This window comes from Carica papaya, chromosome 6 (assembly GCF_054855325.1).
Source record: "Carica papaya isolate Zhongbai chromosome 6, ASM5485532v1, whole genome shotgun sequence".
NCBI classification, from domain to species: Eukaryota; Viridiplantae; Streptophyta; class Magnoliopsida; order Brassicales; family Caricaceae; genus Carica; species Carica papaya.
The window spans coordinates 34,415,071-34,428,967 of record NC_142314.1 but is presented as its reverse complement, the minus strand read 5'-3'; the positions used below and the strand labels follow the sequence as shown (position 1 = coordinate 34,428,967).

Below are 13,897 nucleotides of genomic sequence, written 5' to 3'. Positions count from 1 at the left end.
TTACATTTTATCGTAATTATTAGCCATTATGTTCAGGAAATATTATTATAACATATATCAAATAGTAGATATTATACTAAAATATACTTTGTAAATATTTCACTACATCAATATCTAATTGAAATGTCTTAACAAGAATATAAGGCTTTTATAAGTGGATTTGACCCAAATATAGTGTTAGGTATTACCGTAAGTTGTGAATTTTGACTGTTGTAAGTAACAAAAATAATAGTAGTAGTATTTTCAATATTATAGGCGAAAGTGAATTTGTCCGATCGGGACCAGAAAAACATCTCCACGACCAAGAATTTTGTAGAAGAAAGTATTGTTAATTTGATCCGATGAAACAAAACCAATAAACAAAGTTCCTTCCAGAACTGTAATAATTTGATAGCCTTGAGGGTAAATATTAAGCGAAGCTATGCCACGAGGTACAAATTTAGCATACCCTAGTGTTATAGAAAGAGTGTTAAGTCCTAAAACTTTATCAACAAAAACAAATGTGGCACTAACTCCAAGTTGACTATCAGTTACTGAAGGAACGAAAAGCTCTGAATAAAAAAGTCATATGACGTGATATCTTTTATATTCTTACAGAAATTTTCATTCACAAACACTGCATAAAAATAATTATACATGTACATGTGTTATCATTTCCAAATGAAAATTGTCGAAATAATATTATGTATTGTTCTTTTGTTATTATCATTTTTGTCATATTCTTTTGCTATTATCATTTTTGTCATTTTTCAAAAGGAAAAGAGAAGGAAATATCTTTTTTTTACAAAAAGAATGGAATGAGAACATGGAGGTTTTAAACTCATTAAATATAAAAATTCCAGAAACTCATCAACCCATAAACCCAAGCCCATTTAAACCCAAAAAACAAAAGGAAAAAGAAAATCGATATTCACTAGAAGAACATAACATAATCTTGAAGGTTTAGAGCTTGAAGTCTGAAAAACATCTGAAAAGGTAAAGATTGGATTAATCCTTTGCGTTTTTCAGAAGAGGGTTTCAGCCTTGATTTTGCATACAAAATCTAAAGAGATGAGAAGATGAACATGTTGAGCCTTCACTATAAAGGAAAGAAATTTGAGGGAGGTTTCCAATTTCCAAAACTTTCAATGTCCCTTTGAAATGAGCTCACATAAGCTCTAGCTTGTTCGGTCAATCTGAGTAGAATGTTATTCTTTCAAGTTGTGGTTGACTAATTGCTAAAATATCAAGCTAGAACTTAGTGATGTTCAGTTTTCATTTTTCAATATGTTCTTTTGATTTATCAATGTAATTCTCACGTTATAAGTATAGGATTTTAAGATAAAATTACTTCAAAAATTCTAACGTAATATATAATATTATAATTATTGCAAACAAGCAACACACCACACATTTTGAACTTTTTTTTTTAGATGTACATAAAAAATTATATATCACCAAAAAACTCTCTCGATGAAAGCTCTCTCTATCTATAAAATATTGTGGCAAGCTAAGATGCATGATGAGAGAATTGGATTTTAAGTAAGCAAATAGAAGATTTCTTATGTGATTTTTAGCTTACTTTCTTACATCAAGAAATATGTTATTTACAATCTTTTGGGATGATTTTTAAATGAATTTGATAGCTGTTGAAATAATTATTCTAATAATATCAACAACATACCAAGTTCCAATTCATTAGGGATTGAAAGATATTGGTAATGATAATTCATTCTAACGTGAAAAAAAATTTAGATAGAGTAATATATTTCACTCTTGAGCCAAGCAAAAGTGTGGTTTACCTACGATCTTTCTGAATAAATTTGAAGTATAAATTTTTGTCTCCCATTAAATAGATGTTTTATGAACAAATCGATTGTTCTAGCAATGTTTCATATTCTCTGGAGAATAATTTTCTCCAAAATTTGTGAATTTTGTGAAGTAATTATAGGAAAGAATTTGTTTGATTTTTAAGATTTTAGAAATTCAAAAATTTATAATAAGTATTTACTTTGATGATTTAGTATCTAATTAAAGAGATTTTATATTATATTAAAATCATAATCACGAAATTAATACGAGATTAGTGTATTTTGTACTTCATTTCATTTATATTAAAAATAAAAGTTTAAAAAATTATTAAAAACAGATAAAAATGACCAAATATCAGAAAAATTAAGGAAAAAAACATACAGGGTTTATATTCAGTAAAATTAAAATGAGAATGAACATTGATGTATCCCTTTATTCATTACATTTTAATAGCATGATACAGCAAGGAAATTAACATCACAAAGCATTAAAGAAAAGTTCAATGGAACCTCCATTTTCATATCCAACTGCAAAACTAAAATAACATTTGTAACTTCTCCACCACATTAACGTCCAATTGGAATGCCCTCGCAAGAATTTCAAGATTAATAGGTGGATTCGATCCAAAAACTGCATTAGCTATTGTGACGATACCTGGATTTTGGCTGCCCAAAGCAGCAAAAGCAACAACATTTGTTTTTCCAATATTAAACTGAAAGTGAATCTGTCCAATTGAGAAGACAAAAACATCCCCGGGGTATAGTGATCTAATTTGATTATCTGTATTTCCAGGGATGTTAAACCCTGAAAAGAAGAAGTCTTTTGCTCTTATATCCATTGGGTTCTTATAGAAATTACCATTCACAAACACTGCATATAGAGAAATATATGTTTTTCAGCTACCTGTTGCATAACTTCTAATAAATATATTTGTTATAGTGCCAAGCTTGTGAATATCTTATCAATAGCTAGGCTAAAGAAAAGATTAAATCAAGAGAAAATAAAACTTTACTACCATGCTCGAGATCATCAATATCTACACAGAAGTCTTGAAGAGGACTAGGATAATAGGCAGAGGCAAAGGAGAATGCAAATGCCACGATTTGTTTTTCCAATATTAAACTGAAAGTGAATCTGTCCAATTGAGAAGACAAAAACATCCCCGGGGTATAGTGATTGATTTTATGAATTTGTTTATGAAATATATGTTATTTGCCGTTGTTGTAAAAAATCTTCAAATACATGAATATATATAAACACTAACACAATCTCAAAATTTTAAGTATATGAATTATAATTAAGTATAATTCATGAAACATAATTAAATTTAAGATATAAACTATTTATGAAAACTTAAAACACATATATTTAAATTTAATAAATAAAATATTTAAGAAATTAAAAATACATATATTTAAATCTAATATATAAATTACTTTAAAAAACTAAAAAAAAAATAGATACAAGCAAGATTTTGGTCTAACAATTAGTTTCCTATTGTGTATTAATCTGGCAGCTTCGTTGGATAACGTTTGTACTAGGCTTTCAATACACTAAAATATGAATTTTGTTTATGAAATATATGTTAAAATGAGCATGAAAAGAGAATATACCAACATTGAGGTATCCCATTCACCCCTTTATTCATTATATTTAATAGCGTAATACAGGCAGGAAATAAACTTCACAGAGCATTAAAAAAAAAGTTTAATGGAACCTCCATTTTCATATCCAACCGCAAAGCTAGAATAATATTTGTAACATCTTTACCACATTAATGTCCAACTGGAATGCCCTAGCAAGAATTTCAGGATCAATGGGTGGATTTGATCCAAAAACTGTGTTGGCTATTGTGATAACACCTGGATTCTGGCTGCCCAAACCAGCAAAAGCAACAGCATCTATTTCTCCAATATTAAACTGGAAGTGAATTTGTCCAATTGGAAAGACAAAAACGTCCCCAGGATATAAGGTTTTGAAAAAGAATGTGTTGTTATTTTGGTTGGACGCAACAAAACCAACAAGGAGAGTTCCCTCGACAACTACCAAGATCTCAGAGGCCCGAGGGTGAGTATGAGGTGGATTTTGTCCACCAGGTGCGTAGTCAATGCGAACTAGAGAAATACCGAGAGTGTTAAGTCCTGGTAATTGATCAACAAAAACAGCAGTCACATTTGATCCAACTTGATTGTCTGTGTTTCCAGGGATGTTAAGCCCTGAAAAAGAGAAGTCTTCTGCTCTTACATCCATTGGGTTCTTGCAGAATTTACCATTCACAAACACTGCATATGTAAAAATGTATACGTATTAGCAACCAGCTGCATAACTTATAAAAAATATGTACATTATAGTGTCAAGCATTCGAATATCTTACTAACAAATAGGCTAAAGAAAAGACTAAATCAAGAGAAAATGATTAATTACCAGCATCCTTGGGCTCATCAATGGCTACACAGAAGTCTTGAAGAGGACTAGGATCATAGCCAGAGGCGAAGGAGAATGCCAATGCCAAGATGGCAACAACGACATGAAGCTGAAACCCTTTCATTTTTACAAGGCTGTGTTGCTATATGTATTGAAAGTTAATCTGGATGGGGTGTGAGGATTTTGCATGCAGAAGCTGCAATATATATAGGCAGATCACATGCATATGTATCTTTTCAAAGAAGCAAGTCAATTACCGAAAATTCAGCGGTTGTTACTTATTCCATTCTTGTGTTTTTCTCATTTAATTCCTTTTAGCAATCTGTAGGAGACTCGTCGATTTAATTACTTTGCAGTAAAACCCAAGATATTAACGTTAAATGATGGTGGAGAAGTTCACCCTTGCTTGATTGTACTAATGAACAGAATTGCATAAAATTTTAAATGTTTGTTCCAATTTAAAATATTTTGCTTATTAAAACTTTTAATTAACCATTACTCTTCTTTAACCCATAATCCTTGTATTATTATATAACTACACATCTATAGTTCAGATAAATTAAACCAAGGAGTCTTAATTTATTAAGTACTAATTTTTTTTTTTTATCAGAGAGAAGAAACAGTCTATTTTCGGTTTAATCATACTTGGTAAGAAATTATCTTAATTAAATAATATTATCTAATTTATTTTACTTAAAATAAAAAATAAAAAATAATTAAAAAAAAATTTAAATGGGTATCTAGGGCAAGTGTAATTTATGCTATGAATCTTAAAAGGGTTAGTAAAATAGTTATTCACTAAAAATAATTTTAGTTAATAATTATTTTATATAAAAAGTTTAGTTATTTAAAAAAATAAATAAAAATTATATGTTTAGTTAAATTAATTTTTAAAATTTTAAGTGTAAATTTTTTATAAAAGTTTAAATCGTTGTCTAAAAATTGCATATAATAGCTTTTTGTTTTACATATATCAAAAAGTTCATTTTAGCTTTGATTGTTACTAAAATTTGATTATAAAAAAAACAAAAGCTGAAGTTAAAAGCTGAACCAAACATCCCTTGAATAGCTCAGAACAAATGAACAAATAGGAAAAAGAAAGTGTGAGTAGCACCAAGCACGTTAATTTGGCTGGTAAGTTTTGGTTCTATGCATGCATCTTCTGCCATAAGCATTGCATGGCTCCACATTTACTTTCTATATATATATTCAATTCCCTCGATGTACTCTCCTGCATCAGCTGAAATAGAAACAATTATATACATACATATATATGGATCTTAAAAATTTTAGGAATATAATTGTAGTGTTACTTGAGACATGTTTATTATGTATTTTTTGTACGAAAATAGACTTCTGAGTTACTCTTAAAATCCGGCTGTATAAGGAGGTCGCGCAATTTCGTGTGTGTGTGTGTGTGTGTGTGTGTGTATTGTATATGTACTGTCAATTATAAGTCATGTATTTATATATACCTATTTTACAAAATAAACATATGGTAAAAAACTTCATAAATGAATTACACCAAATAAATTATCTTCATCTGGCTGGAAAGAAAAAAAAGAAATGAAAAAAGAAAACAAACTTATATTGAAGTAAATGTGACCATTATATATACATATGGATAAGACTATTGGAGTAAAATTTGAGCTTTAATTTTAAATCTAATATTTATTTTATATAGTTTAGATATTAATCTCTTAATTTGGCCGGCAGAATAATCTACTACCGTTTATATTAAATTATTTATTATCAACTCTTTTTTTTTTTAATAAATAACGAGGTTGAACCGAATTTTTAATCAATTCTAACTATTGAATTCTAACCGTTAATAAATATTTTATTAATCTAAAAAAATAATTAATTCTGTAAACTTAATCCAATTTTATCGTTGCAGTTTTATTATATTCGTTATAACTATTCCAATTAAAAAAAATTGGTCTTTACAAAATATCTGAATTGATACTTTTGGTATTTATCTTGTGTCTATTGATTATGTAACAGGCAATTAAACCCATCCCACTTCCACCACCAATGCATTGAGATTGTCGTGGTTGTCGAGAGAATTCTCCACACTAGATTTGTGTCATTGAGTTAGGATGTAATCACTTGTTTACAAAAATTTAATACCTCGGAGATGTGTTGTTGTTCCTAATAAAAATGATTCACTTTCAAGTTAATATTAGAAAGACAAATGCAATTGCATTTACTGGTTTGAGTGTTAAATTGTCGGGTTGATCACAATAGTAAAGTTAGTTTTTAGGTCGAATTTGTTTGGAAATTATATAATACTTTATAAGAAATGGAAAAAAGTTAAAGTTGGAAATATTTAATTTTTTATTTATATTTATTGTAAAAAAAATTTCAAGTACATGAATATTTATACGTAATAGTACGATTTGTAAAATTTTAAATATATAATATCATAATTAATGAAGCATAACTAAGTTCAAAATATGAACCATATAGAAAAATTCAAAAACACATATTTAAATCGAATATATAAATTATTTAGGAAAATTTAATATTAAATCGAATATATAAATTATTTAGGAAAATTTAATAGTGAGGTATCTACGAGCACGATTTTGGATAATGTGTATTAAACTGGCAACTTAATTGGATAATGTTTGTTGTACTAAGTTCTTCCATCCTCCAGTGCAATGCACTAAAATATAAAGTATATCTTGCAGCGTTAAGCTTAATATGCATATAGCAATTTCCTTGTTTACACTCTCTAATGAATATGCGCATATAAAGGTAAATGGGTAAAAAGATGACAAACTGGGTCTTTTTTTTTTGAATCATTTTGAAATTGTAGTTTCTTGAAAGATATACTAATGCAGATAAATATAGATAAAATGCACGAAAAGTTTTTTAAGTGCATGTTAATAGTGCATATGTATGGAAATATAAAAATAATAATGCTGAGACATCATATATATATATATGTGTGTGTGTATATATTCAATCACAGAAGGAAAATATTTTTAAAGTGCTGCCATGCATATATATGTATGTTAAATTTTAATGTTATTTTTATATATTTCTTCAAGTATTATATGAATGTTTTTCAAAAGACATTGTGAATTTTATGAAGTAATTCTCTAGTGTGATTGGGTTTTATGATCATTTTATGAACTAAAAATCTTTAATTTTAAGAATTTTGTTGGTGAAATATATGTTGTAATGAGCATAAAAAGAGAATATACCAACATTGAGGTATACCATCGACTCCTTTATTCATTACATTTTAATAGTATAATGCTGGGGGGAAATTAACATCATAAAGCATTAAAAAAAAAAAAAAAAAAAAAAATTCAATGGAACCTCCATGTTCATATCCAGCCGTAAAGCTAGAATAACATCTGTAACTTCTTTACCACATAAATGTCCAATTGAAATGCCCTTGCAAGAATTTCTGGATCAATGGGTGGATTTGATCCAAAAACTGTGTTGGCTATTGTGATAACACCTGGATTTTGACTGCCCAAACCAGCAAAAGCAACAGCATTTATTTCTCCAATATTAAACTGGAAGTGAATTTGTCCAATTGGAAAGACAAAAACGTCCCCAGGATATAGGGTTTTGAAAAAGAAGGTGTTGTTATTTTGGTTGGACGCAACAAAGCCAACTAGAAGAGTTCCCTCGAGGACTACCAAGATCTCAGAGGCCCGAGGGTGAGTATGAGGCGGGTTCTGTCCACCAGGTGCGTAATCAATACGAGTTAGAGAAATACCGAGAGTGTTAAGTCCTGGTAATTGATCAACAAAAACAGCAGTCACATTTGATCCAACTTGATTGTCTGTGTTTCCAGGGATGTTAAGCCCTGAAAAGAAGAAGTCTTCTGCTCTTACATCCATTGGGTTCTTGCAGAATTTACCATTCACAAACACTGCATATATAAAAATGTATATGTATTAGCAACCAGCTGCATAACTTATAAAAAATATGTACATTACAGTGTCAAGCATTCGAATATCTTATTAACAAATAGGCTAAAGAAAAGACTAAATCAAGAGAAAATGATTAATTACCAGCATCCTTGGGCTCATCAATGGCTACACAGAAGTCTTGAAGAGGACTAGGATCATAGCCAGAGGCGAAGGAGAATGCGAATGCCAAGATGGCAACAACGACATGAAGCTGAAACCCTTTCATTTTTACAAGGCTGTGTTGCTATATGTATTGAAAGTTAATCTGCATGGGGTGTGAGGATTTTGCATGCAGAAACTGCAATATATATAGGCAGATCACATGCATATGTATCTTTTCAAAGAAGCAAGTCAATTACCCAAAATTCAGGGGTTGTTACTTATTCCATTCTTGCATTTAATTCCTTTTAGCAATCTGTAGAAGACTCGTAAAATTTAATTACCTTGCAGTAAAACTCAAGCCATTAACGTTAAATGTTGGTGGAGAAATTCACCCTTGCTTGATTGTGTTAATGAACAGAACAGCATAAAATTTTAAATGTTTGTTCCAATTTGAAGTATTTTGCTTATTAAAATATTTAATTAATTATTACCGCATTAACCCATAATACTTAATACTATTATATAATTACACATGTATGGTTCAAATAAATTAAACTAACAAATCTTAATTTATTAATTACTATTTTTTTTGTAATAGAGAAAAGAGTTTAATATTGGGTTCAATCATAATTGATAAGAAAGTGATTTGACCACTTAATTAAATAATATTACTTAATTTATTTTAAGTAAAATAAAGAGTAAAAAAGATAAAATAAATTAAACAGCCATATATATATTATGAACCTTAAAAATACTGATAAAATAATTATTCAATAAAAATATTTTTAATAAAAAATTATTTAATATTTGATAAAAATAATTATAAATTTTTTTATCAATTTAAGATGCAAAAATCATATATTTTGTGAAATTGATTTTTTATTAATTTGAAGTGTAAATTTTTATTAAAAATTAAAAGTTATTTTTTAAAAAATGTATGCACATAGTATTTTTGGATTTTAACTCTATCAAAAGCATATTTTATTTTTAATTATTACCAAAAACACTTTATTTTTAACCGTTTGATTATAAAAGTAGATATTGAGACATAAAAGCTGAAATCTAAAGCTGACCAAACATCCCTTAAGTGGCTTAGAACAAATGAACATATAGGAAAAAGCAAGTGTGTAATTTTGATTACTGTTTAGTACTAAGCACGTTATTGGGTTGGTAAGTTTTGGCTCCTGTGTATGTATCTTCTGCTGATCACTCGTCTACTATTTGACCATAAATATTGCTTTGTGTATATATCTTCACATTTACTTTCTTTGTATATTTTCCATTCCTTTGATTTACTCTCCTGCATCAGCTGAAACAGAAACAATTATACACACACACACACATATATATATATATATGGATCTTACATATTCTAGGAATATAGTTTTAGTGTTACTTATGAAATGTTTATTATGTATTTATAGGATTCAGTAACTATTTTTTTCAAGTACTTCATTCCAAAAATAGGCGACTGAGATTTCTTACTATATAAAGCATTATAAAGCCATCTAAAGGCTTGCATTATAACTATTGTTACAAGCAAACTTAGTAAGTGACAATCCTAAAAACCTTTTAAATTTATTATACGAGCTCCCAAACATATCTCTCAATATTTTGAGAGTTAATTTTATCATTTTATTAAGAATGAAATATAGTGTTAAAATTTAAAATGATTCCGAAAATTTTTTATAAATTATTATAAAAAATGAGCAACAAATCAAAAACTCAAAATAGAATAATTATTGGAAGGATGCTATACAACTTCATAATTTTATATACATATAATTTTTGTAAGTGGATCCAAGGTTAGACCAAATAGTTTTTTATTCAAAACTGTTTCAAATATTATTCTACCGAAATATTTCCGAAAAATCCCCATGTATTTGTGTACTCTATAGGTGGATCTTATAGACTATTGTGATGAGTTTCCTTTACCTCATGTTTCATTCCTATTGAGTGATAATGAACTTTACATTCATATGATTTTTATATGTTTTACAAGTCTCATTGTGAGGTAATGTCTGTTTATTTTTAAAATAAATATAACAACTGTTGATTACAGAGGTATTTTTCCTTTTATTCCGAACTCCTTTTCCTCATCAGTACCATGATTCAACTTTTAGGATATGGGGAGGGACTTCTACCTTTGTTGTTGTAATAATATACGACTTCTCGAAATGATTATTTTTACATTACGACAAGTTGAGCAACAGTAGCTTGAGATCATCAGGTTTATCAACATTAACTTATTTTAAGTGTCATATGTCAATCTGTATATTAATATTTTATTCTTATAATTTTATAATACTGTAATACGTAAAATTTTTATCATAAAATGTTCTATTAAGTTCGTTCAAATAATAATCATAATAAAAAAAAAATTTATTTATATAAAATAAAAATTTTTAAGATAAAATAATTATACAGTACAAAATATATGAAACAAATGTTATTAACATTCATAGATAAATATATTTCTAGCCAACACATCTCTTCACGTAAACAATGCTGAACTACTAAATTTGAAGTTAAATGGAAAGAAGGGCACGTGTGCTTACTCAAGAGCTTGGTATGGCAGAAGTAACGACTACTTGCCTCAGTTGGGGTTCAACAAGGGTTCAAGTAACGCTACACGTTCTGCGTAGCAAAAGGGAAATAATTTTTGATTACCTTACTCCTTGTCACATAGAGTAATAAATTTTTTGTGGATACAGAGATATACGTAATATGATAGATTTGAGAGAATGTCCTAATTCATTCGGATTGAGCTACATCAATTTGAATCAGAGTCTATCATCAATAAAAAGAAATACACTAATGATGTATTAAGGAATTTCAAATGGAGAATTATAAAGAAACATCTTAGGGCTCAAAGTGAAAATTGAGACTCAGAGTTGGCAAAAATTCAGCAAGATGTTTGCTTCATTTAACTGTCACTAGACCTGATATAATGTGTCGTTTAGTGGCTATAAACATAACATATATGTTTACAATTGTTGTCTGAAATTTAGTGTCTGGAAACTTGACTTTCATGATTTATGCAATCTCCAAATTGAGCTCGTCTATAAAGGTAAGATCTCGAAGGCCAAATTAATGGACTATGGCAGTTGACCTAAATGATCTTGGCTTTTTTATTGTTTAATTTCTGCTCTTGTTTTTCATGGACTTGACATAAGGAACATTTCATTAATAATAAAGCAACAAAGCTAAAGCATTAGTCTTTCCAACATTACATTAGAAATGAATTTGTCCAATTTAGAACACGAAGACGACTGTGCGGTACATTATTTTGGAGAAAAATGTATTATTATTGTAATTAGATACAGCGAAGCCAACAAAAAGAGTTCCCACAACAAGTACAGTGCCAAGATCTTTGTGCCTCAAGAATGAGTGTGAGATGTATTCTACCCACCAGGTGCGTAGTCTATACGAATAATCCAGAGTGTTAAAGTTCCAGTAATTGAGCAATAAATACAACAGTCATATTTGAGCCAATATGATCATTTGTGTTTCTTGGCAATCACTAAGCTCCATAACCATTACTAAAGATCAAATTTCAACAAAACAATGATCCAGATAAAAAGCCTAAGCAAAGAGAGTTAGAGAGGCTGACTCTACCACCATTCTTCAGATCTTCAATGGTAACTCAGAAGTTCACAAGGGGACTAGGATCTTATGCAGATGCTAAGGAAGAAGCCAATGACAAGAGAGCAACCGCTGCAAGGAACTTAAGACCTTTCATTCTTGAAAAAAGATAGCAGTTGCTGCATGCCTTGCTTTTCTTTTCTTGGTAATTGTTCTTCACTGAGTTAAGAATTTTGCATCGAAAAACCTGCCAACTTAGACGCAGATTGTAGGGATGAATTTTTTGATAAATTAGTAAACTTAGAGACTTACTAAATCCTCAATTAATGTAATTTACTAGTCAACGTTTGGTTTTGATCCTTTATTCCTTTTAGCAAGTAGATGAGTTGTCATATATCTATCTATATATAATATTTCAGGAGAGAGATTGAGGGAGGGATAAAGAAAGATCAAACCTGTTTATTATGTTATAATACTTAACTAGCATGAGCTAGAGACCAAAACATAAACAAACACACATAAGGCATTAAAGCCAGTACTTGAAGGATATTACACTATCCCATGTAAGGTGTGAACAACTTCTTCCTTATTGATTAAGAAATTATATCAAACTTAAAAATTTTTAATTGTAGGACGAGAATCGGGACTGCAGATGCTTCACGATATCTACATCCAATTGGAATGCCCTGGCAAGAACATCGGGATAAATTGGTGGCTTCGACCCAAAAACTGTATCTGCTATGGTAATCACCCCTGCATTTTGGCTGCCCAAACCGGCAAAAGCAACAGCATTTGTTTTTCCAACATTAACTTGAAAGTGAATTTGACCTATTGGGAACACGAACACGTCTCCAGGATACAGAACTTTGGCAAAAAGGGTGTTGTTGTTTTGGTTGGATGCTACAAATCCGACATACAGACTTCCTTCTAGGAGTACAAGGATTTCTGTACCACGAGGGTGAATGTGAGGTGGGTTTTGGCCCCCTGGTGCGTAGTCAATACGAACCAAAGATATACCAAGAGTGTTTAGTCCTGGAATTTGATCAACGTTCACTGTTGTCACATTGGAGCGTACTGGATTTTCTGTGTTTCCGGGAACATTCAGCCCTCGGTAGAAGAAATCATCTGCTTTAACTAGCTTTGGGTCCTTGCAGAATTTTCCGTTCACAAACACTGTCCACACACACACACACACACATATATATATGACAGTATTCTCAAACAAATGGAGAAACACTAAGATCAATGTGGTAGAAAAAGAGAAACTTACCACCATTGTTGAGATCAGGGATGGCAACACAGAAGTCCTGAAGGGGGCTAGGATCATAAGCAGAAACAAATGGAGAAACCAGAGCCAATATGGCAAAAGCTGTAATCAACGGTAAACCCTCCATTTTTTTTTAATTAAGCTTGATTATTAACTGATGATCTTAGGCAAGGGTGAGAAAACTTGTATGGTAAATCATTGTTTATATAGGCAGGATCTTTGAATTGGTCTATTTGTTTTTCTCTGAAGCAGGTAAAGATTTCAAATTTTTTCAATGGTTTTGTTAATTTTTTTTTATAAATTCAATGGTTAGTAATTTTGGAACAACTAACGATATTTATCTTCTTATTAATTGACTATTATGCTTACATGATCCATGTATTATATATACTTGGTCTAGAAGAACAAATCACCCCATCCCCTTTAGTTTAATGAGCAGATAATTTTAAGTTTCTACCATCATGATCTTTCATTTATATATATATATATATATATATATAGTAATGTAGTATGAAAAGTTAAGACTAAGTTAATCAAAATTAATTAAAATAATCAAAATGGATTAAAAATCAGATATAATTTTTTTAACATTAAAAAAAACATTATTTTTAATATATAAATATCCATAAAAAATACATAATACATAATATATATAATATATAGCTTAATCGCAACAATGGGATTTTGACAGAAAACCCTATACTCGGATTCGAGCAAATTTTTATTTTTCCATCTTTTCTTTCTCGGGTTTGAGCAAATTTTGATTATAAGTATATAATCCTCTTCATTTGAA

General features: G+C 29.5%; 3 protein-coding genes and 1 pseudogene across 3 annotated transcripts; all 4 read right to left on the bottom strand.

Moving 5' to 3' along the window:
• Positions 1-2,326: 2,326 nt before the first annotated feature.
• LOC148253577 (germin-like protein subfamily 1 member 16 pseudogene) lies at positions 2,327-2,951 on the bottom strand (annotated as a pseudogene).
• Positions 2,952-3,482: 531 nt separating this feature from the next.
• LOC110814924 (germin-like protein subfamily 1 member 16) lies at positions 3,483-4,375 on the bottom strand. Its single transcript, XM_022042511.2, has 2 exons — positions 4,216-4,375; positions 3,483-4,073 (listed from the first exon to the last, which is right to left on the bottom strand). Exons 1-2 carry the CDS (start codon positions 4,337-4,339, stop codon positions 3,535-3,537), a joined length of 663 nt encoding a protein of 220 aa, XP_021898203.1. The 5' UTR covers positions 4,340-4,375; the 3' UTR covers positions 3,483-3,534.
• A 3,196-nt stretch (positions 4,376-7,571) lies between these two features.
• Positions 7,572-8,376, bottom strand: LOC110814921 (germin-like protein subfamily 1 member 20). Its single transcript, XM_022042508.2, has 2 exons — positions 8,253-8,376; positions 7,572-8,110 (listed from the first exon to the last, which is right to left on the bottom strand). The coding sequence occupies exons 1-2, from the start codon at positions 8,374-8,376 to the stop codon at positions 7,572-7,574; spliced, it is 663 nt and encodes a 220-aa protein (XP_021898200.1).
• Positions 8,377-12,276: 3,900 nt separating this feature from the next.
• On the bottom strand, positions 12,277-13,299 carry LOC110814922 (germin-like protein subfamily 1 member 20). The gene is made up of 2 exons (XM_022042509.2): positions 13,108-13,299; positions 12,277-13,010 (listed from the first exon to the last, which is right to left on the bottom strand). The coding sequence occupies exons 1-2, from the start codon at positions 13,229-13,231 to the stop codon at positions 12,460-12,462; spliced, it is 675 nt and encodes a 224-aa protein (XP_021898201.1). The 5' UTR covers positions 13,232-13,299; the 3' UTR covers positions 12,277-12,459.
• Between the last annotated feature and the right edge of the window lie 598 nt (positions 13,300-13,897).